Consider the following 22,104-nt stretch of genomic DNA (forward strand, 5'->3'; position numbering starts at 1 on the left):
GCGACATCAGCAGAGCATTTGGAACAAGCCAAAGCTGGATCCCCACACAGAGGCAGAGAAAAGAATATTTTTATTTATTTTACACTGCTTGTCTTTGTCTGTAGCACAGGTAAACCCACTAGGGAAAGTAGGAGAGAGCTACCATGGCCAGAGAAGCTGGTATGTACAAGTCTCTCAAGTGATTCTTAGCTCTGCAAAAAGCCCCCATCCCCCTAAATATTATTTTAAGACATCTCAGAATATTACAGGAGACATCAATAGTAGGGAGAAATTTCCAGACAATTATCTTCTCAGCAGCATTACTGCATTTCTCCACCAACAGCTCAACAATCCATTGGCCACAAGGGCTGTGTCAGTCTGGAACCACAAGCAAACCCCGCCGGCTCCTCACAGCCTGGGCTGGTCCTGTGAAAGCACAAACCCAGTGGGTGTCTCTCCCCAGAAACCAGGCGATGCCCCAATACCCCCTGAGGCAAAAGGGCTGAACGCCTCCCACATCCCTGCAAGTCTGGAGGTTGTAGGAAAGTCAGAATGTGTCCAATGGGACCCGCTGCCCGCTGCGAGACCAGCAGTTCCCAATCAGCAGTGGATGCTGTTGTTCTTTAGGCACCATCTGTTGCGACAGCTGCTGGTGGCTTTCCAAAAGGCTCTTTAGCGCAGGTCTAAAGCCAGATAGATTGCTTTCAGTCAACCACCTCTCCTTATCTAACCTTGATGACAGGCTGAAGATCACCGTCACTTCAGTCCCCTTCCCTAGGGCCTGCAATGGCACTCGTCACCGCAAACAAAAGTATCACTTACGACTAGGAGAAATTATCATCAGAGCCATCCTGGGACTGCCTGCATGTGTGGTGTGATGGGAGCAGGGCAAGAGAGGAGGTATCTTCTAGGCAGCAGCCCACTTACCACCGGGTGCATTTTGGTGATGCAGCAAATGGTCCAGCATCTGTTCTGTCTCACAGAGCAGCCCCATGGGAAACCTGACCTCCACAAGAGGCTGAGCAATTTTTGTTAGCCCCAAAGAGCCTTTCCTCTCCCAAAATCCCATATGGCAGAGTCCACAGCAAGCGAGGCCCTGCTTGCTCCTGGTGCAGCCCAGGCTCAACACAGGTGGGGTTCAGAGCCCTCTGTCAGTCATTACTTGAGGTGGGTCCGCTTGGCACGATCCTGCACACCACCAAGCACCCTCTAAAATGCATGGCCATCAGAGCCCATTAGGCCTGATATCTAAAAAATAAGTCTCTTGGTTTAATATTTTCCTCCTGCCCTTGGATTTTCAGCACTGTTGGGTGTTCTCCTCACAGGACTCTTGTGTAATTTCTACAAAGACGATAAGCAGTGTCACCACTGCCCTACTTCTGACATGTCTGGAAAATCAATATGTTTACTGCAATGAAACATGCACTAAGAATCACTTTCAGCCACACATTTTTACTACTTTTTTTTTTTGTGCCAGTTTTGAAAAACCTATTCCTGATTATCTCCTTGTTCAGATTTTTGACATCATCATGGGTCGCTATTGAACAGAAGGGTTTTATGAAATTCTTTCAGCACAATGTCCTGATTGCACTGGCCCTTGGTTTACACTGGGTGACCACACACAGACCATATCACCCTGCAATACAAACAGTTGAAACTCCAATGCTATCAGCTGTTCAAGACCATCTGAAAACAAACAAAAGCAAACAAATCGCAGCGGTGCAGTGCAATCCCTTACTCTGGCTCCTGCCTGCGTGTTCCTCACCTTCCCGCAGTGACTTCTATCTGCTCCAGACGCGTTAAGGTGTAGTGACGGCCATCCAGTGCTGCTCCCTGTATTCTTATGTTCCCATTATGTAACTGTGCTGCTTGCATAACCGCACCGCCAGTAAAGGCAGGATTTGTCTGAGGATCAGCGCAGAGCAGCCCACTCCCAAGCCTCCTCCTGCTCGGAGCACGGTGACAAGGTGGGAGCCCCATGTGCCACCCTGTGCAGCCCACGTTTAGCCTCGAATAGCATTTGCATTCATTGCATGACACAAAGTCACCACCGCAAACAGGTCTCGTGTGGCCTCACTGAAGCACACCCGGCAGAAACCCGCTTGGCTGCCAGTTGCGCCCCTGTCTGGGGGGGTTCCTGGCTCTGTCCCTCTTGATGGGGACCCCACGGGTCACCCCCCCATCACCGGTGCCGACGCTTTGTGTGCCTTACACCAGGATGAAGTGGGGGGCTCTGCTCCCCTGGCCCCAGGCGCTGCAGGGCAGCAGCTGTGGGGTCAGTGCTGGGGGCAGGTTGGGGCAAGGTAGGGGGCAGTGCTGCGGGGTGGGCGCTACGGGGTTGGTGCTGCAGGGGGCTTGGGGCAAGGCAGGGTGCTGTAGGATCCACACTGCGGCGTGGGCACTGCGGGGTCTGTGCTGCGGGGGGCTCTGGGCAATACAGGGTGCAGCGCTGTGCGGTCTTGGGGTGATGCAATGTGTAGCGCTGTGGGGTCGATGCTGCAGGGGCTTGGGGCGATGCAGGGTGCAGCGGTGCAGGGGGCTCGGGGCGATGCAGGATACAGTGCTGTGAGGTTGGTGCTGTGGGGGGCTTGGGGCAATGCAGGGTGCAGCACTGTGGGGTCTTGGGGCGATGCAGGGTGCAGCACTGCGTGGGTTCGGGGCAATGCAGGGATGCAGGCTTGATGCTGCAGGGGCTCGGGGCAACGCAGGGTACAGGGTGCAGCGATACAGGGTGCAGGGGTGCAGGGTGCAGCGAGGCAGGGTGCAGGGGTGCGGGGGCTCGGGGAGATGCAGGGTGCAGGGATGCAGGGTGCAGGGATGCAGAGTTGATGCTGCGGAGGCTCAGGGCGATGTGGGGTGCAGCGATACAGGGTGCAGCGATGTGGGGTGCAGCGATACAGGGTGCAGCGCTGCGGGGTGCAGGGATGCAGGGTACAGGGATGCGGGTTTGATGCTGTGGGGGTTCGGGGCGATGCAGGATGTAGCGATGCAGGGTGCAGCGATACAGGGGGCTCAGGGCGATGCAGGGTGCAGGGATGCAGGGATGCGGGGTTGACGCTCGGAGCGATGCAGGGTGCAGGGATGCAGGGTGCAGCGATGTAGGGATGCAAGGTGCAGAGATACAGGGTGCAGCGCTACGGGGCGGGCGGCTCCGGGCGCCGCGGGGCGGGCGCCGCAGGACCCGCAGCCCCCGCCGGGGGAGGCTCCTCGGTCCCGCCCCCCCCGCATCCATCATTACCGGCGGCTCGGGCGCCTCCCCCCGCTGCCGGGCCGGCTCTCCCGCTGCTCGCCGCGATGCCGGGGCCGCAGCCGCGATGAGCGATGCTGCGGGGGAGCGCGGGGGAGCGCGGGCGGGCGAGGACGCGGAGCCGCCCGCCCGTCCGTCCGCGCTGCTGCGCTGGGACGAGGTGCCCGAGGACTTCGTGGAGTGCTTCATCCTCTCTGGGTACCGGCGGCTGCGCTGCTCGGCGCGGGAGTGCGTGGCCTCGGTGCTGCAACCCACCAACGAGACCCTCAACTTCTGGACGCACTTCATCCCGCTGCTGCTGTTCCTGAGCCGGTTCGGGCGGCTGCTGCTGCTGCGGGGCGCGGGGGACCTGCCCTTCCACCACCCGGCGCTGCTGCCGCTCTGGTGCTACGCCTCGGGGGTGCTGCTCACCTTCGCCATGAGCTGCACGGCCCACCTCTTCAGCTGCCTCTCCCCGCGCCTCCGCGCAGCCTTCTTCTACCTGGACTACGCCTCCATCAGCTACTACGGCTTCGCCAGCACCGTGGCTTATTCCTACTACCTGCTGCCGGGGCTGAGCCTGCTGGACGCGGGGGCCGTGAGCCGCCTGGTGCAGCAGCGGCTGGGCTGGCAGCTGGACTGCGAGGCGCCCATCGCGGCCTATCGCGCCATGGTGCTGCCCGTCGCCTTGGCCTTGGCCGTGGGCTGCACGGCCGCCTGCTGCCGCAGCCGCGCCGCCTGCTGCGCCTACCCCTTCGCCGTGCGCACCTTCGTCTTCGCCATGCCGCTGAGCATGGCCTGCCCCATCATGCTCGAGAGCCTCTTCTTCGACCTCCGCACGCGCAACCCCACGCTCTTCGTCTACTTCTACCGGCGCTACTTCTGGCTGCTGGTGGCCGCCTTCTTCAACGTTAGCAAAATCCCCGAGCGCATCCAGCCGGGGCTCTTCGACATCGTGGGGCACAGCCACCAGCTGTTCCATATCTTCACCTTCCTCAGCATCTACGACCAGGTGCACTACGTGGAGGACGGGCTGGCCGAGTTCCTCAAGGCGCCTTTGGCCGCCCCCACCTACCTGGGCACCGTGGGCTACATGCTGCTCCTGACGCTCTGCTTGGCCGTGGTCGTCAGGAAGTTCCTTGGCGTCGCGGACGTCTGTAAGCAGGACTAGCCGGCCTGGAGACCCTCTGGCCTGTGACCTTCAGACCAGCGACCCTCAGACCGGCCCCACCGTGTCCTGAAGATGCTGTGAAACCTGGGGGAAACACACCTGTGGAAGGGCTGCGTCCACTTTGCAGAGGGTTGTCAGTGAAAATGCCCACGGCGGAACTGCTTGTGTTCTCTAAACTACTAGGTTACCAGGGGAAGCAAGCAAACGCTTACTGGTATGTTGCTGCTTAGAGTATAAGCTGAAATAATTTAGCTCTGCTACTAGGAAGAATGCATGAACCGTGAATGCCACTTACTAATTTCGTAATGATTAGGTTTAAACTATCTCTGTATATACATATAGATATTTATATATCTAGCTATATATTTGTTAGCTACATATATAAGTGTATATATATGTATACACCCGAAGATACTTGTGCAATGATTACTCATGGACTTCAAATGAGCTCCTGCGTGAAATTTCCTAGCAGATTATGCACTGACTTTTACCTTCCTCTGTGGTACTGCAACAGGCTTTCGCAGCCACGTACTGGATTTTAAATGCAAGCAAATTGATAGCTATCTATAGTTTTTAAGGTCTTGAGGCCTTTTCTGCCAGGGAACAATAGATTCAACAGAGAGGAAAACCAGCTGTGAGTTATTACGGAAGTACCAGGAGATGCAGAGACTTTAATGAGACGGGCAGCGAGTGGTTGGTGCAGCCACTCAGATACTATAATAAAATGAAGGGATATGTAAAATAACTGAACCAGAAAGGGGTCAAACCAGTTTGGGGCGGGGCAGAGGGTGAAAGAAAGTATGTACGTAATGGCATGGCTCTTCCCCCAGCAGGTCAGGAACATCTGTCACGCTAAGGGGGTTGCTAAGGGCTCCCTTCATCTTCCCTGCTAAATCACGCCCAAATCAGCCCTCTAGAGTCCAAGTCAGATGCCAGACTTTCTATAAGTCCTTGCCGAGCTCGGTGGGAGTTCTGTGGATGTAAAGAGTAACTGATGCATGAGATCTCATTCTGGATCTTTTAGAGAATGACATAGAACTGGTTTCTTCAGCTCTTTAATTAGAGCACACTGTCAGATTTACCATCCTAAAATTAGTTGCAGAATAAGGTACTGCTGAATCTGAGTTCAGCACCTATAATTTGGCTCTACAAATACTGGATACTGGCACTTTCGGGTCATTCTCCACCTTTTCCTATTCTGATTAACTCTGGCTGCAGATGGATGTTTTTGAGTCCTCTTTCAGAAGCTTGAGGGATGATCAAAACCAAGAATTACGAGGTATTTTCCAAAGCAGTATCTTTTCACAGCAACCCAGGTATTGTCCTTCTCGCACAACGAACAACTAACTGGAGACTGAACTTTATATAGGAAGAGGCATTTTCGTAAACTATGTGAAGATTTTAAACAGATGCATTTTGATTTTGTCTGACAGAACTAGTAACAAGGATGCAATAATATTACATAAAGATGTCACAGCTTGAAGTTCAGGTGAGAAACTTCTTCTGTACCCCATTTTCAAAAAGAAAGGTGGTACTTCCTTAGGAAACGCTGGTGTCATGGTGCACAATAGCATAGCGGCTCTTTACCTCGGCCTCTTTGCCCCCATTGTGGTAGTAAATGTCTGCTTTGATCCTACCCATTTTCATGGACGTGGCACCCAAACCCCAGGAAAATGTTTTGAGTCTAGTCCAATGGTTTTCTGTAAGACAAAGCCCCCTTTGTTTATGATGGGAACATAGGAAGGACTATAGTTAGGTATTGTGAAGCCAAACCCTTAATATGGGTCAGAATCATCATAGAAACCAGTAAATGATGTGTCCTGTACCAATGTCAGCTTTGTGAAAATTTCCCTATGAAACATATAAACTGAAAGAAAATTACACCCCCTTCATTTTATCTTTTATCTCAACCCAATTTTAACCACAATGGCTTGGATCTTTTAGATCCTCAGTGAATTATGAGAACAGCCTAACAAAAATATGTATTCTTTACCAGCTACAGTTCTGCTAGTGTACAATTTGTGGTAGGCTCACATGTGGTCTCTTAAAGAGACTGGCTAGAATTTTCTGAAACAGCAGTTCCCACGCTGTGGCCTCTTGAGTTGTCACTGATAGGCCATAAAACCCAGCATGGCCCCATGTGGCTGGCTGCGTTCTGTTTTCATTTGCCAGCCTGCGTTAAAAGAAAGTGAAAACTACATGAAGGGTCTTTAATTCTACATATTTTCATTAACTTTTGTCATAAATGGAGCATTTATTTAGCTGCCAATAAAGCAAAAAATGATCTGCAGCAGTGGGATAGGAGGCTGGTTCACGACGCTGACATGCTTTGAAAAGTGTTTTTTAGAGTGAAAAACTGGAAACTCACAATAGAAAGCAAATGGATCAAGACCTGCAACTGTCATCCTGTGAACTTCCACAACTGCAAAAAGAGGCCAAAATCTTTGAGATGTGAGGTATTCAACTTAAAATAATTGAAGCATAGTAGTTGGAGCCCAATGACTCATCCAAGTTTCAAAACTAATTATGTAGAAAGGGTTTGCCTGGGAGATGCCACTAGCATCTCCAACCAGCAATTAAAAACTAAGAAAGAAATCAGAAAGGCTTGGGGACAGTAAATTTCAGCAGTAGAAAAGGGCTTGGAAATAAGTAAAAACCAAATGGTAAAAAAAAAACCAAAAAACTTTTAAAGCAGACTGTAATTAATTATATTTGTGCTTGTCAGTCACAATTTAAAGGACATCTCAAGAGGCAATGTCAAAAAAAAGGCTGTAGCTATACTTGTAAAAATACATTTGATATTTGCAGTTAGGCCACACAGGGACATCTATATATATCTCAACGACAGATAACAGTGTGAAGGTTGGATTGCAACCAACTGCAATTTTACTGGAATCTTACTGCTGTTGTTTGTGAAGCCCAGTCATGCTGCAGTTTTGGTACCTGGCTCTGACATTAAGAGTATTTCTTCATTTATAAGTTTCTATTGGCAAAATGTTGAGGCACATAGATGGGCCTGAGCATGTGGAATTGCTTGTTGCAAGCACTGTGCTCTGAGTCACTGTAAGCAGGCTGTGAATGGGAGTGAATGGATGCAGGGACTCATGATTAGATTTTAAGAGTTCTAATTAATGTATGTTTGTTCATTTGTCTGTTTATTTAAATTGTGGCTATAAATTAAAAAGTTACAATAAGCGTGGAGAATATATAGGGAAATGCTATGCGAGTGTCTGTGTTTATTCAGTGAAGGATATGTATGTAGATAAATTGCTCCATTTGCCATATCTGATAGCTCTGTAAATAGGAACAGAACAAAACTGAGTTTAAGAGGTGAAAAGTGGAACGAGACGTCTATAATTACAGTGCTTGAATTTGCTCACGTAGAAATGAGCAGCGTTTGTGTTACTTGTAAGGAAGCAAGATCTCTTTTTGGTGAGAAAGCACACATGGCAGAACATCTGTATGCATGTCCAGAGCTTAGACAGGAGGCCTAACCTGCCGACTAGATGCATAAGGACATCCTAGAAAACAAAACTTTTGCCTAAGTACCTGCCATAAGGTCTACACTGTGGACTCCAGAGCTCATCTATAAAACCAAAAAGGTTTTTCAGGCCTTTTGTGGTAGAATCTGTGTGAGGAAGGGGTACAAGGTAGGGACTGGAACACAAGCAGATGGCCTAAAAATGCCCATTTATCTTTCCATCTTTGGCCAACACTGACCTTGACACTGATATACCTTTGCCATCGGGGATTGACTGCGATGGGACCAGTTCCCAGGGTGTTGGTGGCACAGACATTTCTCCTCGCGATCAGCACGTGCCTACAACTGCAGTCTATGCATTGGCATGTATTCAGGAAGCCTAGTTTCTGGGCACTTCCAAGTAACCTGTAAGCTTCAAGCTCGTCTCCATGCAAGATCGATATATCTAGACTATAGCAATTATCCCGTGTTCTGTGGTGATACACTATTATTTCTTCTGCAGTGTGCTCATTTGAATGTCACTACCCAGGATATCTGTGCAGCTCTGAGGTGCTTCATTAGCAAGAGTGGAGGCTGCAGTCTGGAAACAAAGGGAAAGGTTTCATCTGTACGCTGCACTTGTAGAAATTTAGCAGGTAAAAGTAGAGAGACATTGTTTTTTGCTAAAATGCTAGTTTTGCTTAGTTGTCCAAGTGTTGTGCTTGTTATTTATTTGCTGAATCCAGCTACTATGTTGGGTTTTTGTCAACAGTGCCCCTACAGAAAATGACAGTATGAAAGTTTTACTTCATGTTTTAGTAAACTCTCTGAGGCAGCACATTCATAAAGTGTTATTGCACTTAACTCAGTTAATTACCATCCACATGCCTTACAGAAGCAAATCATACTTGTAAGAATTGCCCAGATTATACCATTTTTCATTGCTTCTGAAAGTAAATGTGACCAAGTGGCCAGTAACAAGCTGAGGAGTCAGGCACTCCTTGGTTTTTTTCCCTGCTTTGCCACTACCTGTTCTGTAATCTAGGGCAAGTTATTTAAACCGTGTTAATTTTGAATGAACTTAATTCATGTAAAACACTGGAATTGTACCAGGGTTGAATTTGACCCTCTGTGTCTCAGTTTCCACATCTGTAAGATGGGGAGAATATACCTTACCTACCTCGCAGGGTTAATTTGAAGACTAGCTAATGTTTGTAAAGCACTTAAAAATGCAAAGACCCTCCTAGGTGCTAAGAAGAAATATTACTGAACTCTGGCAGAGAGAATGTTATATTTTTTCCGTAGCTCCTCACTTCACAGGGAGAAGAATGTGAACGTTTCTAGACCATGAACTCTTGGGACAAACCCTCCTCATTGCCATATTCCTAGGAGGTTCATATCCCGTGTCCTTTGGAGCTGATGGCAAAATTTCCACTGGCTTCAGGTGGGGGGCAAGCAAGTCCTAAGCAGGAGTAAGCAGGCTGACTAAATGCTGAAGGGTCGGGAGCAAAAAGAAAACATACATGAGTTAAGTACTCTTCTCTTCAGAAATTCTCACTGGCAACTTGTGCCGAGGGGAATTGTAATGCTGACAGGAGGCCTCGTCTTTCATTTAGCCATGGATTGTATTGCAGTTACCATGAAACAATGGAACGAGATTACCCATCAGTCTAAGACTGATTATGTCTCAATTGCCATTGGGATTTTCAACGTACTTCTTATCAGAGTAAAAAGACCTTAAATAAATGAAGCTTTAAAGTAAACATGTGCAATTATTTGGGATCATTAAATTATATTGATCAGACAAACAAATTTCTCTTTTCCCCTCCCATTCCCTGAAACCAACAACATGGAGCCAATCATATTCTTGAGTGAAAACTGAACTTGGATCTTCTTATCACATACGTGTACTCTTCCTTTGTCATGGTGCCCTGACTAATAATCCTGCTAATCCACTCTACCCTTCTTCTGGAAGGATTGACACGAACAGCACCAATGAGTAGAAGACAATGTTTTTAAGAGCTTTCCTAACTGGTAGCGGTAGCGGAGACAAAAAAAGGGGGGAAAAAAGACAACGACATCAAAGTTTTTAATGGTTCATTAAGTCAAAACCTCTACCATTAAAAATTCACCCTAAGTATATTCCTAGCTTCTGTTAGACACCTGTAAGTCAGGGCTACACAACCAACACGCGAGTTAGAGCTGAGACTTTACCCTCTTCTCCTCAGTGGAGATGAGAGATGCCGAGGAATTGTCACATGCACTGAAAGGCACAGACCTCCACGTGTTTTAAAGCGGGATGTGGAATAAAGTTCGATTATTTTCACAACTTGCTTAGACAGATGCTGCTTCATTCCACTGAAGTCAGTAATAAATTAATGACCAAGACAAAAGAAGCAGGCTTTTGCTCAAAGTTCCCTGTAAGGTAACACCACCAGCAGACTTCTGCTTTCAGGGCAATTGCTTCCTGGGCCATACTCGGAACATGGAGGATTCTGAAGCAGGGCTTTGCTATTTCATGTGAAAGCCTGAAGATTTGAGGGCATAGCTGGGGGTTAATAGTTTATAACAAGTCAATTCTGTCTGCTAGAGATTCAAGCACGCTTTAGTAAGAGGTATCACATTTAAGGGTCTGTGCATGCAATGAACGAAATATGTGAATTTTGTTTGGTTCTGTTGGGAGGGTTTGAAACTACTCTTTGTACACTTTTGGATGCTGACTACTGTATATGTAATGACTATGCATTTTTAGCAAAAAAAAAAAAGGTGTGAGCTATAAATAAAGTTGATTCTGAGTACATTTTTGCAGAAATGCATTTATGAAGTTGTTTCATTTCTTAATATAAATTACTGTGACACCTGTAGGATCAGAAATGTGTTGGATGTGGTTATATTCAAACACAGATGTTGTTAGCATAAGTACAGGAAATTCCAATTCTTGCATAGTGGTGTTGGTATTTCTGATACATCACAGCAAAAGTACTGTTGCCATTATATTGCCATCTATATTTTAAAGCAATAAAATAGCATCATTGCCATTTTTAGTTCTCCAGTATCTACGATAACTAATTAAAGGTAGGCATCCCTGTTATATTAAACTTCACTAGTCTTTATAAGATCAATGTTCTACCTGCGATGCTCACTGAAAAATCATGAAATTGGTAGCAACAGCTATGTGAAGAATCACAGCAAAATATTGACTGCAAAATGAAGAGGTCTATTTGGCATCAAATAAAGTCTCCCATTTGGCACACTAGGAATCTTCCAAGTAGCAGAATTTTGTTCTCAGTCCAAGTCAGGCACCAAAAAGCACTCAATGAACTGCAATTACATAAATTATCTGCTTGGAGCCCTCTGTGTCAAAATTCAGCAGGACGCCATGTAGCCCAACATCGTTGCAGCCTCCCCCACACCTTGATACTGTTAAAAGGCTGAACACTATGGAAAGCTGTAGGATCTTCTAGCTGAGGTTTGTAGAATTCCTTCAAAAATTCTAACAATCTTGGCATCTATTAATTTGCAGAGTTTGCACATCCCATTTGAAATACAGTAGTTACTTCAATTGGGTGATAGGCCCCGCAAAAACATCCATTATCACCTCACAAAGACACTTCAAAAGATGATATCCTACAGGTAAACGAGTGCTTCAAATACCTGCATGCTACTGCCAACATTTAGGCTTTTCATAATATTACCAGTAGGCTCTGGATCTTCCTGCTGGTCACAACCGTGCTAAAGGGAAACCTCCCAAAACTGATGGAGCCAGTAAGGAGGGCAAAATACTGAGCAGAATGGAAAGCAACAGAAGTCGCTGCTAGGTCAGGTATTAGATCGAGGTCTGTATTTCAGCCCTCAACTACGTTGCCTCCACAGCTGCTCTGATAACCAACTGGGAACCTGAAGGCAATCTACATTTTGTTACCATGACATCACTTCTCTGACAAATGGCCCTAAAAGTCATGACAGTGTATTTGTGCAGGAACAAAGGGACCTCTGATACACAGTTTTAACCTTTAGTTTTATTCTCTCATCATAGGATGATATATGGTCAGGAGATTCTGTGAGTGGAGATGAAACTCATAAAAAAATTAAAAAGCTGGTAAAAATGAAAAGCAAATCAGTATTAATGCTAAGGCAAAATCTTGGTTCCAGTAATGAAAGCCTCTAGGGCAGACACTGCAGATGCACTCTTCTGCATCAGAAAGCTCTCTATTACGAGGCAGATTGCTTATCAAGAGTGGCAGTACACTTCTGTTAGTGGGGAGCTGGAAATGCTTCTCTTGCCAGGGAGCACAGCCGTTGGGTATATGATATATGCTTTACAGGAGAAAGACAATGATATCACGCAATCTTTTTGGTGAGTAAATAATTTTACAGAGTTCTCTAATTTAAGTCTCTCCTACCCACAAGATCTAGTCCTTCTGTGTCCCTCCTGACTAAAGAAATAGGAAAATACAGTTTTCCTTCTTTTTCGCTGTTAAGCATACTCTTATGCTGTTTGCTAGGAAAAATATACTCTCTATCGCTCTCCTCTGTTGTCCTGAGGAACTGGGCAATGCCACTTGTACAAGAAGAAAAACCTTTATTTTTTTCCCCCCTCTTTATATTCTGGGCTCTCTGCATCAACAGTCCTGGAGCTATGGAATTCAATCACTGGCACACAGTAGTGTCCCAAAATCTCAGCTTCTCTTTTTAGCAGCACTTGGGAAGGCGACTATGAAATGTCAGTGGAGTGGATAACAAGCAGCAGTATCTGAAGCGCTCAGAAACAATATAAATAATGAGCAAGAGATAAAAAGATCCCTAGGACAGCTTCTCCAATACCTTTATACACAGGCATTCTCTCTCTTATTGTCCCGAATTTAGTAAGATTCATAAACACATGCTTAATTTCTATATGAATATATGTTTCTCTTTGTTCATTCACAGGGATGAACTTTTCCTCATGTTTAAGTGTGCTATGGAAGCAGAGCCCTAATGAGCAGACGGTGCCAGGGAAATGCTGCCAGCAAGAGAATTTGCACAGCAAATTCTGCCATTCAGCCCAAAGGCAGTGGCCTACCCCCGACACCCAATATTCACATTCCCTTCTCTGCCTTCGTCCTTTAAAGCATTCTCCTTTCAGACCATTGTCTGAAAGATTTTAATATGAAACAAGGAACAAAATACATATGTAGAAGCTAGAAGTGAACCGACTTGGTCATGAAATTAAACTGCAATTTTTCCAACTGTATCAATTACAATAACAAAACATTGTTTCTTGTGGTCTGGTAGAAAACCAGAGCTGGGAGTAAACCAACTTGGAACTGTAATAAGACTCACTGAACACTAGAAAATACATTCACCAGCCAACCTGGTTAAAAAGAATATTTCTGTATTATATAGACTCAAAGATTAAACACAGAAGCCAAGTATTCTGTGCAGAATACTTTTGTCCCCAGCAACAGAGCATGTTCCTTCAAACTACGCATATTCCACTCCAACAGAAGCATGCCATACCCTTTATTTTAAAATTCAGATGTACTCGGTGCAATAAAAAAGAATGTTCCTTTAACTGATTTCAATGAAACACAGGGAACCGAGGGTATATAACCACGGTAAACCTGCCCAAATGCAATATTTGGGATGTACAATTAAGATCACAAGGTCACAGCTAACTCAGCACTCAGCGGCTGCAACACTTCAGAGGGAGTATACAGACAGCAAAGGTTAGAAGCTCCTTCTGCTGAGATGATCAGCAACCCAAAGGACAGAGTGAATTGATATAATGAATGGAAAACAGCACACGCCTCCATTACAGTGAAGCTGTGATGAGTATACTCCTCCGTTCAGACATCAGGCTGAATTACTTACATGGTAAATGTGTTCAGACAGCAACATTGATAGTGCTGTCCATACTTAGGTTGAGGTCTCCAGCTGTTACCCACCAGACATTTTAGAAGTTCTTCCTCATTAGAGGAAAAAAAAAGGGGAAAATTAATCTCAGACAGTTGAGAAGATTTGTTGATTTTGACTTTGCTGGCAGACTCATTACATAGATTTGCACAAAGCAAATGAACTGGTAGATTTACAAATATTACCCAGTGAAGAAACCACTGCTTTCTCTTTTGAGAGTCACAGTGACTTTCTCCAAGCAGAATTGCTGAAGGTCCACAGGGAATCTGACTGTCTTGCCTTTACAGCAGCTAGGGCTCAGAGTGCAAGTCCTCTGTGAAAAGTAGTGGATATTCACCTAGCAGTCTCAAATGCAGTTTATTGATGCTTTTAAATAATGCCAAGGAATGTTATCCATTAGCCAAGTATGCACATATAGCTAAAAAATATTTATGATTTTCAGACTCTGGAAGTGTCATGATTTCTAGCTTCAGTGTCAGGGCAGAACTGCCAGATTTGCCTCAGACATGAGTGACTTCCAGCTTATTTTTCAACAACTCTTTTTCAAACTGTTTGTTTTAAAAGTCATTTCGGTCACCCAGTATGTCATGAATGAAACAGTCTACAACAAACAGGCTGGTAAATGAAGTCTTTAAGGTGAAAACTTCTCACGGGTACTATAATAGACTAGCAGTTGTGAGGTTACCTTCACAAGTGATTCACAAGCTAAATTCACCAACAAGAGGCAGACTCAATTCTCTTCCCTTTGCATTTTGCCTGGAAGGCACAAACAGGCTGGAGAATAATTCTGGCTTGTAAGAAGCCTTCTGACCCTACTTTTTCCCTAAATGCATCACTCCAGTACTGGCACAGAAGATGCAAGAGGAATGCCGAGTGGCTCAGCACATCTCCCCTCTGCTGCATGAGCCCTTCTGTGTCACGAGGCCCCCGATGATCCCACCAGGGGTGACCCCACACAGTCAAAAGCAGCCTGAGAACCAGGCAGTGACAGCCCTGCCTGCCTGCTGTGCCAAGTGAACCTCAGAATAAAGAGATTCAAAAAAAAAAAAGTTTTGCAGCGTTAGTCTGTGCTCAGCAGACCTGTGGAGGACACCGAGGTCAACCAGCAGGAGCCTCCTAGGCAAGTTCTGGTCTTGCTCGGGTTTAAGAAAATAAACATCAGTTTTTAAACTCAGCCAACGGTCCTCTGAAATCTCAGAGTTTGATTGAATCCTCATATTTCACCAGCCTGAAATGAAAAAGAGACAAAATAAACTATCCACATATATTGAAAACTGTCAGCTAATTCAGGCCCTTTTCTACCTGCCCCAGTCAATGCACAGAGCTGAACCGCAGCGTAGCAGCGCGTGCCAAGATCCAACCAAGAGTCGTGTAGCACAATGTCTATTTTAGACCTACCTGTTGCAGTGGTTTTTGGAAGGCAGCCGGCACAGTGGCAGGGCAGCAGAGCCGCCAGGAGGAGCGCGAGGTGCTGGGATGACCCTCCGGCAAGGCCAACGGGAAGCTGCTTGGCTCCAGCAAGGACACATTTTTTCCATGGGAGCCAGCCACTGTATTTCTCATTTACAGCCCATTTCCAGAGGAGAACAGAGTGCTCCTCACCGGGCGCCCCACCCACAGCCCTGTTTTCCCCGGACCCTGCACAGCCAGTGGAAGCGCTGCCCTTTGTGCCTCCCCTCCACCGGGCACCCCCGCTGCCCCAGGGCTTATTTGGAAGGGATACCCCATCCATATAATGCTTTAAGGGAGAACCTGGCACAGAGATCCTGATGGTCTGGCAAAAATAATACCTTAGAGGCAGCTGCTTGCTGATATAATCCCATATGAAAAGGAAAACTGTTTTGGAGGGGATGACGCTGCCCTCTTCGGCATTCCTGGAACTTAAACCGAGCGTGAGTCAGTCAGAGTGAGAGTATGTGTCTTACCACGTTGACTTTTCAGTTAAAGACATTGACTAAAATAAGTTTATTTGTTCTGTTTCCTTCACCATAGGCACAGCCCAGCAGACACAGATTAACACACCTATTAGACTTCCATGTCAGTTAAACCAACATGTTCTAAACAAGCAAAGAAACAAAACAGGCAACAGGCCAAAGACATTCCCAAAAGAATCCCCTTGTGCAGGATTTCATCCTCCAGTACCTGGAAGGCTGCAAGGTCGTGCATTTGAAAGTCATTAATTCAGAAATAGCTTCCTCCTGGCTCAGAACCTTCTGGGAGGATTTCTCAGGACAAATTCAGGGCAAGCGAGCAGGAGCTGCTCTGGTAAAGCCCAAGTTAGCCATGAGGCACACACCTGGCTGGCATGACACATCCACCTTGCTGCAGCTGACCTGGAGCCTACTGGAGATGAACGGCTTTTTTATTCTGGCACTCAGTTTTCAGACTGGTCTACATTAGCACAGCCTACCTACCATATTATCAGCTGACGTCAAACAATCCACATCTATTTTATGCTACAGTTTCAACACCTAAAATATTAAAAAGTACTTTCTGAAATACTGCAGTCCTCTTTTTGGCTCTAATGTTGAAATGTCAATTAAAGTATTATAACAGTGCTGTGATTCAATCCCTGTTTGCTAATTAACTAGCTTTTTCTTCCTCCTGCGGTGGCAGAGTATACAGATTGTCCCTTGCTCTGAGTTCCTCACTTGAGCAGGAGCCGCGCTGTTTGCAAAGCAGAGCTGACACTCAGCCCTCCTGCTCAGAGACAGACACTGATGAGAGTTCCTGGCTTGCCTTCCAGTTCTCCTGGGGAGCTCCAATTCATTTTGGCCAGAGACACTTCACTCCCAACCTGCAGCCAATGGCCACACGGCACCTCTGAGGCCAACGTGCTTTCCTGTCCACTAGTCACCCTTCACATAAGCCCGTTCTGCACACAAGCACGAGCCAGAGCTGCTCTGATGTTGTCAGATGATCTCCACAGCCCTCATTGAAGCCGGGATATGAGTGAGCCCTGTCTACTGTTTTCTTATTTAACACAGACATATGGGAAAGTGCTTTACAGTAGGAGCTCCTGTGCGAGCTGTCCAGTGACCCCTTCATCTTGTGCCGGCACAAGCTGTGCAAGTCTGCAGCCTCACTGCATGGACGCAGATCTAGCAGCTCATCAAAGCATTTCTGAATTTCTTTATTATGTTATTTTCTTCCTTTCAAAAATGTTTTCCCCAGCTGTTTATTTCTTCGCACTTTCTAACCTAACTTGACTAGGACATCACTTTCTCTTTACAAATTTGAAGCCTGAAGCTGTATTTAGTTCTGACTCCTTCAGAGCAAGCTGGGCTCTGACAACTGCCTTGAACGTGAGTGGAAGTTCTCTGAGAAAAACCAAGCGGAAGCAGATTGTAAGAGTGTTGGAATACAGGGTGCTTTTCCCCGTATCAGTGTACACCAACGCCCTGCCTGAGTCTTGTTAACATTGTGTAGCTACATGTACCACTGTCATGCAGACAGGACATAAAAATGACTTCCTAACTACCTGCAGTCTTTAAACATTCTTCCTGTCTTACACCATTGGTTGCATTAGCACTAAAGAAGAGTAAATAATGAGATCCCACCCAAGGAATGGTCAACGTGCAGCAACATACAATCATGCCTGTAGGTTCCATGGAATCCAGTAGCAATCTAATAATCCATTTGTTCTGAGATACCATGGAAAACTGAATGCACTTATTTTATCTGTCTATCTAAAAGGTAAAGCTTTTCTGGATGTTTCAGACACATTATATTAACTAAGTCTACACACAACCTATCTACATACAAAATATCCTTGAGAGTGAAATTCTAGACTGAAGATTTGCTTTGGTCATAGCAAGATTTATTGTCCTTTACCATCAGATTTTGTTCTTCAGGTATCAGCCATCATTCTTCTGTCAACAGATTTTGCGTATCTCAATGTGAATGATCCACTTGCAAGTCTGATCATAGAGAATCTAGAGGCCTGACCATATTTTCCAATAACTGCAGGGATTTACTCTTAGCTAAGGGTGTGAGAAATGTTCTGCAGTACGAGCCCCATCTTTTATGCTCAATGTCAAACACAACAGGCTTCTAATAATAGAACCACGACAATCTATCCAGCTATTCCAGCCCTGGATCTGCCACAGGAAGCATCTCATTAGACCACAGCTAATGCAGTGAACAGTGACTCTCTCTAGTGACATGGTAAGAACAGAAAGTTTTCACATGTTGGGGAATTTTCTCATCTACAACACTCTTCCAGAGGATTTAGCAGGGTAAGCTTCAGTGAAATATTTGCAATTCCTCATACACAAATTACCACAGCACACACTAAGTGCTGGGGTTTCCATAATGCCCTTTATTCGTAGGAAGGACAACCACCTACAGTCTTGAATTTCAGACTGATAATTGGGCCTTCAAAGATTTGTATTTTATGAGGGGAACATAATGGAAGAAATAGGAATGTAAGGGGGAAATATAACCCTCCCCACATTATCCTTTAACTCAAAGAATTTTCAAGAAAATCCCACATTCCCTTAAATTGCTTTTGTGCAGAGCTCAAGTCGCAGTTGCTTTGGGACTGGCTGTTATCAAAATAAAATGAAATAGTTTTAAGCTGTTGTTCAGCTTTGACTACTTTGGGTAATATTCCAGATTAATTCCCCGGTCCAGCTGGCACTACAGCATAATGTTCTTACCAATGCTCATTCAAATAGCTACCTTAAGCCTGCTCAGAATTCATGTGTCACTACACAGTTATAGGAGGGGAAAAGACTTTATGCAGAGGTGCCAGGCTTCACAGCTGCCCGAACTACAGGCAAAACTTCATTGCTCCGTATCATGCATCTGCACAACCACAGCTCTCAAAGGATCCCAGGCTTATGCTTTCTTCTGTGCCACCCACCAGCTCAGCCACAGTGTAAGACCAGCATCCCACAGCCCACAGTCAGGAGCAGAGCTGGACAAAAGTTAGAAAGCCATGGTTGAAAACCCACATCAGACACCCGAAGACAAGCAGCTACAAACCAATCCTGCAGAACTGCAGAGATTTGCATCTGCACCACCCGCACACCAGATATCTGGGTCAGGAGAGGAGTTTGTTTCCCATGAGGACTTGGCCAGTGATAGCCATTCTGAAGGATGCCTCAACCTCAGCTAGGCAGTGGCTTGCTATGCTTGTTTCCCAAGGCCAGACGGCCGCATCCCCTTTGCCCAAAGACTGTTTTCTTGGGCTGGGTTTTTTGGAAGGTGCTATGGTGCTCACAGCAAAGCAGTGAGAGGAAAAGAGAAATGCTGCTTTCTCCAAAAATACATGCATCACCACACTTCCTCACTGCATTTCTGTACATATCGTAATGTCTGCAATTAGCCTTTTCCACATTCTAAATTGCGAAAGCAAAATATTCTGTATTCAGAATACATGTATACAGTTGTGCCTCCATTTCTTCTCTGTAACAGTGGGTAAATTGGGTGCCCCAGCCCCAAGGAATTTAGTAAGGTAGTGGAGAAGCATTGGAGCATTTTTGAAAGACACCACTTCGAGTTGTGTGCCAGTTTCACACTGAATTTCAATAGGAATGTGGTGCTGGAAAAATGTGCTAACATCTAGTTTTATGACCACTGCAATTGCCTTAGTCTCTTTGACAGAAATTGTGATTTCTTCCTAAAGAAAAGATCCTGAGATGCTGACCTGCCCCCACACAACAAAGGTGCCAGCAGATGCAGTAATTCTGCATTCATTTCCTTGCTATGGCTTTAGAAGTGTTAATACTTTTTCATTTGTTGCAGTAATCTAAGTTTTGTTCATCTTTAGCCCAGATAGACATATTGCTATACACTTCTAGATGTTTTTCCTCATTGATGCATTTGCACCACACACCTCCTTTTGTTAGAGTCTCAATACCGATTCTGCACCAGTTTTTACTTACTTGTTACACCAGCTGCACATACCAGGCTCAATGCCAACTCATATGGACTGTAAGAATATGTTAGAAAAGTGTGTCACATTGTCTAATTCACAAACTGAGATAAGGTGAGAGCAGTTCTTCTCAGCCTGCAGGTAGCTTAAAGCTTCTTCCTTCTCTCTCACTCGTGAGTAAAAATTTGTTGCCTGAAACATTGTCTGTCTTTTTAGTTGGTCCAGTGAAAACTTAACTGTGCCTAAGAACCTTGCCTCACTTGGTGTCTTCAGCAATCACACTGCAAAAACATTACTGCTGGAGCTCCATACAGCTGTGACTATTCAGGCAGGTCTCAAGAGTTCTTTATTCCTGTCAGACAGAAATCATTACAGAGCAGCATCCTCCAAGAGACAGATCTGCTTGTGGGACACATAAATACTGGTTTCCCTTCCATTGATGTCAATAGGAGCAAGGACAGAGGTATGATGTTATGAGATGTTAAGATCTTAAAATATGTTCTGAAAGGTTTCTATTTTAAGAGCTGTTTTGCTTTGGAGGATGAAAGGCCTGTTCAGTTAATAGGAGGAACAAGGCTTGTCTCAGAGATGTGGAAGAACATCTATTCATCCAAAAGCTTAGCTATTTCAGGAATAATCTGTGAATTATTTGAAAAGTTTGTTTAAACTGTTGTTAACTCTACCTGGCAGATTTCTGAGGAATGTATTATTGTTTCTTTAGTCCTCTTCATCCTTGTAAGGAAATTTTGGGGGGGAACAAGACTTGTCACTTCTCCTTTCGGCACTGTTCTACTTTGTATAAAGAATTAAACATTCACTGGGACTGAGACTACCCTTCCCAGCAGGGTTACCAAACCACCAAACTACAGCATTGTTTTTTCTCTCACCAGCTGGCTCCATGAATATTTAAGTATATCTTACAAAGTGGGACTGTTCCAGTCAAAGGGGCTGGTGGTCAGGTCGCTGCTATGAGGCAGAAACCTAACCTGAATATGAGGAAAGGAGAGGCAGGCAGGGGAGGGAGAGAAGCAGAGGGAGAATTCATCTCAAATACAGGTGGGAATTAGACTTAGATTTTGTGAGGCACATACTGACTTCTTTGGGAACACCAATACGGTCTTCTCTTTCTCTGTGGGATTTACACATGCATTTGTGTCATTACTTTTACAAGCACTTACATTTTTAGCATTAAATGGAATATTTTGTACCAATGAAACAGTTTGGGGACTTAATTTCACCTAGAAATATGGAAAAATCATATTCATCTCCTCAGCACCGAGACTTTCTTTCTTGTCCAAGTATTCAGTCAATTATTAGCCCAAACTAACTTAGAAAGCCTTTCCAAATAATATCTTGTTAACCTGTATTGGCTCCACAAATTCTCTGCCTTCTTTCTTAGCCCATTCAGAGTTCAGGTAGGTGACCTTTGCTTTCTGCTTTAAAAATGGGGAATTTACATGTTGTCCCACAGTGAATGGCTTCTGTGAAAGACAGGCTAACTGGGGAATTCACACCCTGGAAAAGCTTCATTTCCATCAAACGGAAAACATTCAATTCATCAGCTGAAGAAATATTCAAAGGCAAGGTTACTCTAATGCCTTCTTGCTCTTTTAGGTAGTGATCGTAGTATCTACTTCTGTCTACGCCATGGATTCTGAGGGATTAATAGGAACTGTTTTTAACCATAGTTCTTCTTCCAACAACTCCATAAGCTGTTATCTAACTGACAGCCAGCTTAACACTGGATACAAAGTTAAGATCTGTTGGGTTTGACAATTTTGTATTTTCCTTTTCTGGACTTCAAAGCTGGATATGAAAAGTCAAAAAAAAATAAAGAGACAGTTTTACTGCAGAAATAATTGTTTGAGTTTGTTGGTTGTTTTGGTAGGGGGTTGTTTGTTTGTTTTACAAAATTTAACAATTAATTTTACACCAAAAAAGCACGTTTTCTATTTTCAGTTGTGTTTTTTACCCCTGGGCTTCTAATCACTACTGAGCTTGCACTCACATTTCGATGGTGTTTAGACCTTCATCCCTTCTAGGGATATGTGTGACTTTCATGTGGCCCACAGTTTAACAATAAATTAATATTTTAAGGGTAATTCAAACCCCAAACTAAAGCAAACCAGACAAACTGGGATGGGAGTGGAATGAGTTGCTAAGATACCCAAACTTAATGGCAGATTTAACCCTCGATTCTCATATTAATACAAAATATCTCAAGAATTCTGAAATGAAGTAAAACTGTCAAAATAAACTCTGAACACAATGAGGATGCAATATGATCAAAAGTCCTATTAAAAAAACCTATGTGTTGAATCAGACCTCAGTTCACTTTTTATAGCTGTAATGCTAGGGTGTAAGTCTTACATTACAGCTTGGCTGGGAATGTGTGCTGAAGTCTTCTACATTAGAGAAAACGTAGAAGTGATACTAGAGCTATAAATTCATAAATTAATAATCCAGGGCAAGTCAGAGACAGAGTAGTGCTT

General features: G+C 45.0%; 2 protein-coding genes across 2 annotated transcripts in view; both read left to right on the top strand.

The window, feature by feature from the left end:
* Positions 1-3,293: 3,293 nt before the first annotated feature.
* PAQR9 (progestin and adipoQ receptor family member 9) lies at positions 3,294-6,959 on the top strand. The gene has a single exon (XM_069864956.1). It carries the CDS (start codon positions 3,294-3,296, stop codon positions 4,374-4,376), a length of 1,083 nt encoding a protein of 360 aa, XP_069721057.1. The 3' UTR covers positions 4,377-6,959.
* The window catches only part of PCOLCE2 (procollagen C-endopeptidase enhancer 2), a 49,728-nt gene continuing 32,009 nt past the window's right edge, over positions 4,386-22,104 (top strand). Inside the window, exon 1 of the mRNA XM_069864493.1 lies at positions 4,386-4,590. The gene's annotated coding sequence lies outside the window, so the exon portion shown is untranslated. The remainder of the gene's footprint in view (positions 4,591-22,104) is intronic.

This window comes from Phaenicophaeus curvirostris, chromosome 10 (genome assembly GCF_032191515.1).
Source record: "Phaenicophaeus curvirostris isolate KB17595 chromosome 10, BPBGC_Pcur_1.0, whole genome shotgun sequence".
In the NCBI taxonomy this organism is placed as follows: domain Eukaryota; kingdom Metazoa; phylum Chordata; class Aves; order Cuculiformes; family Cuculidae; genus Phaenicophaeus; species Phaenicophaeus curvirostris.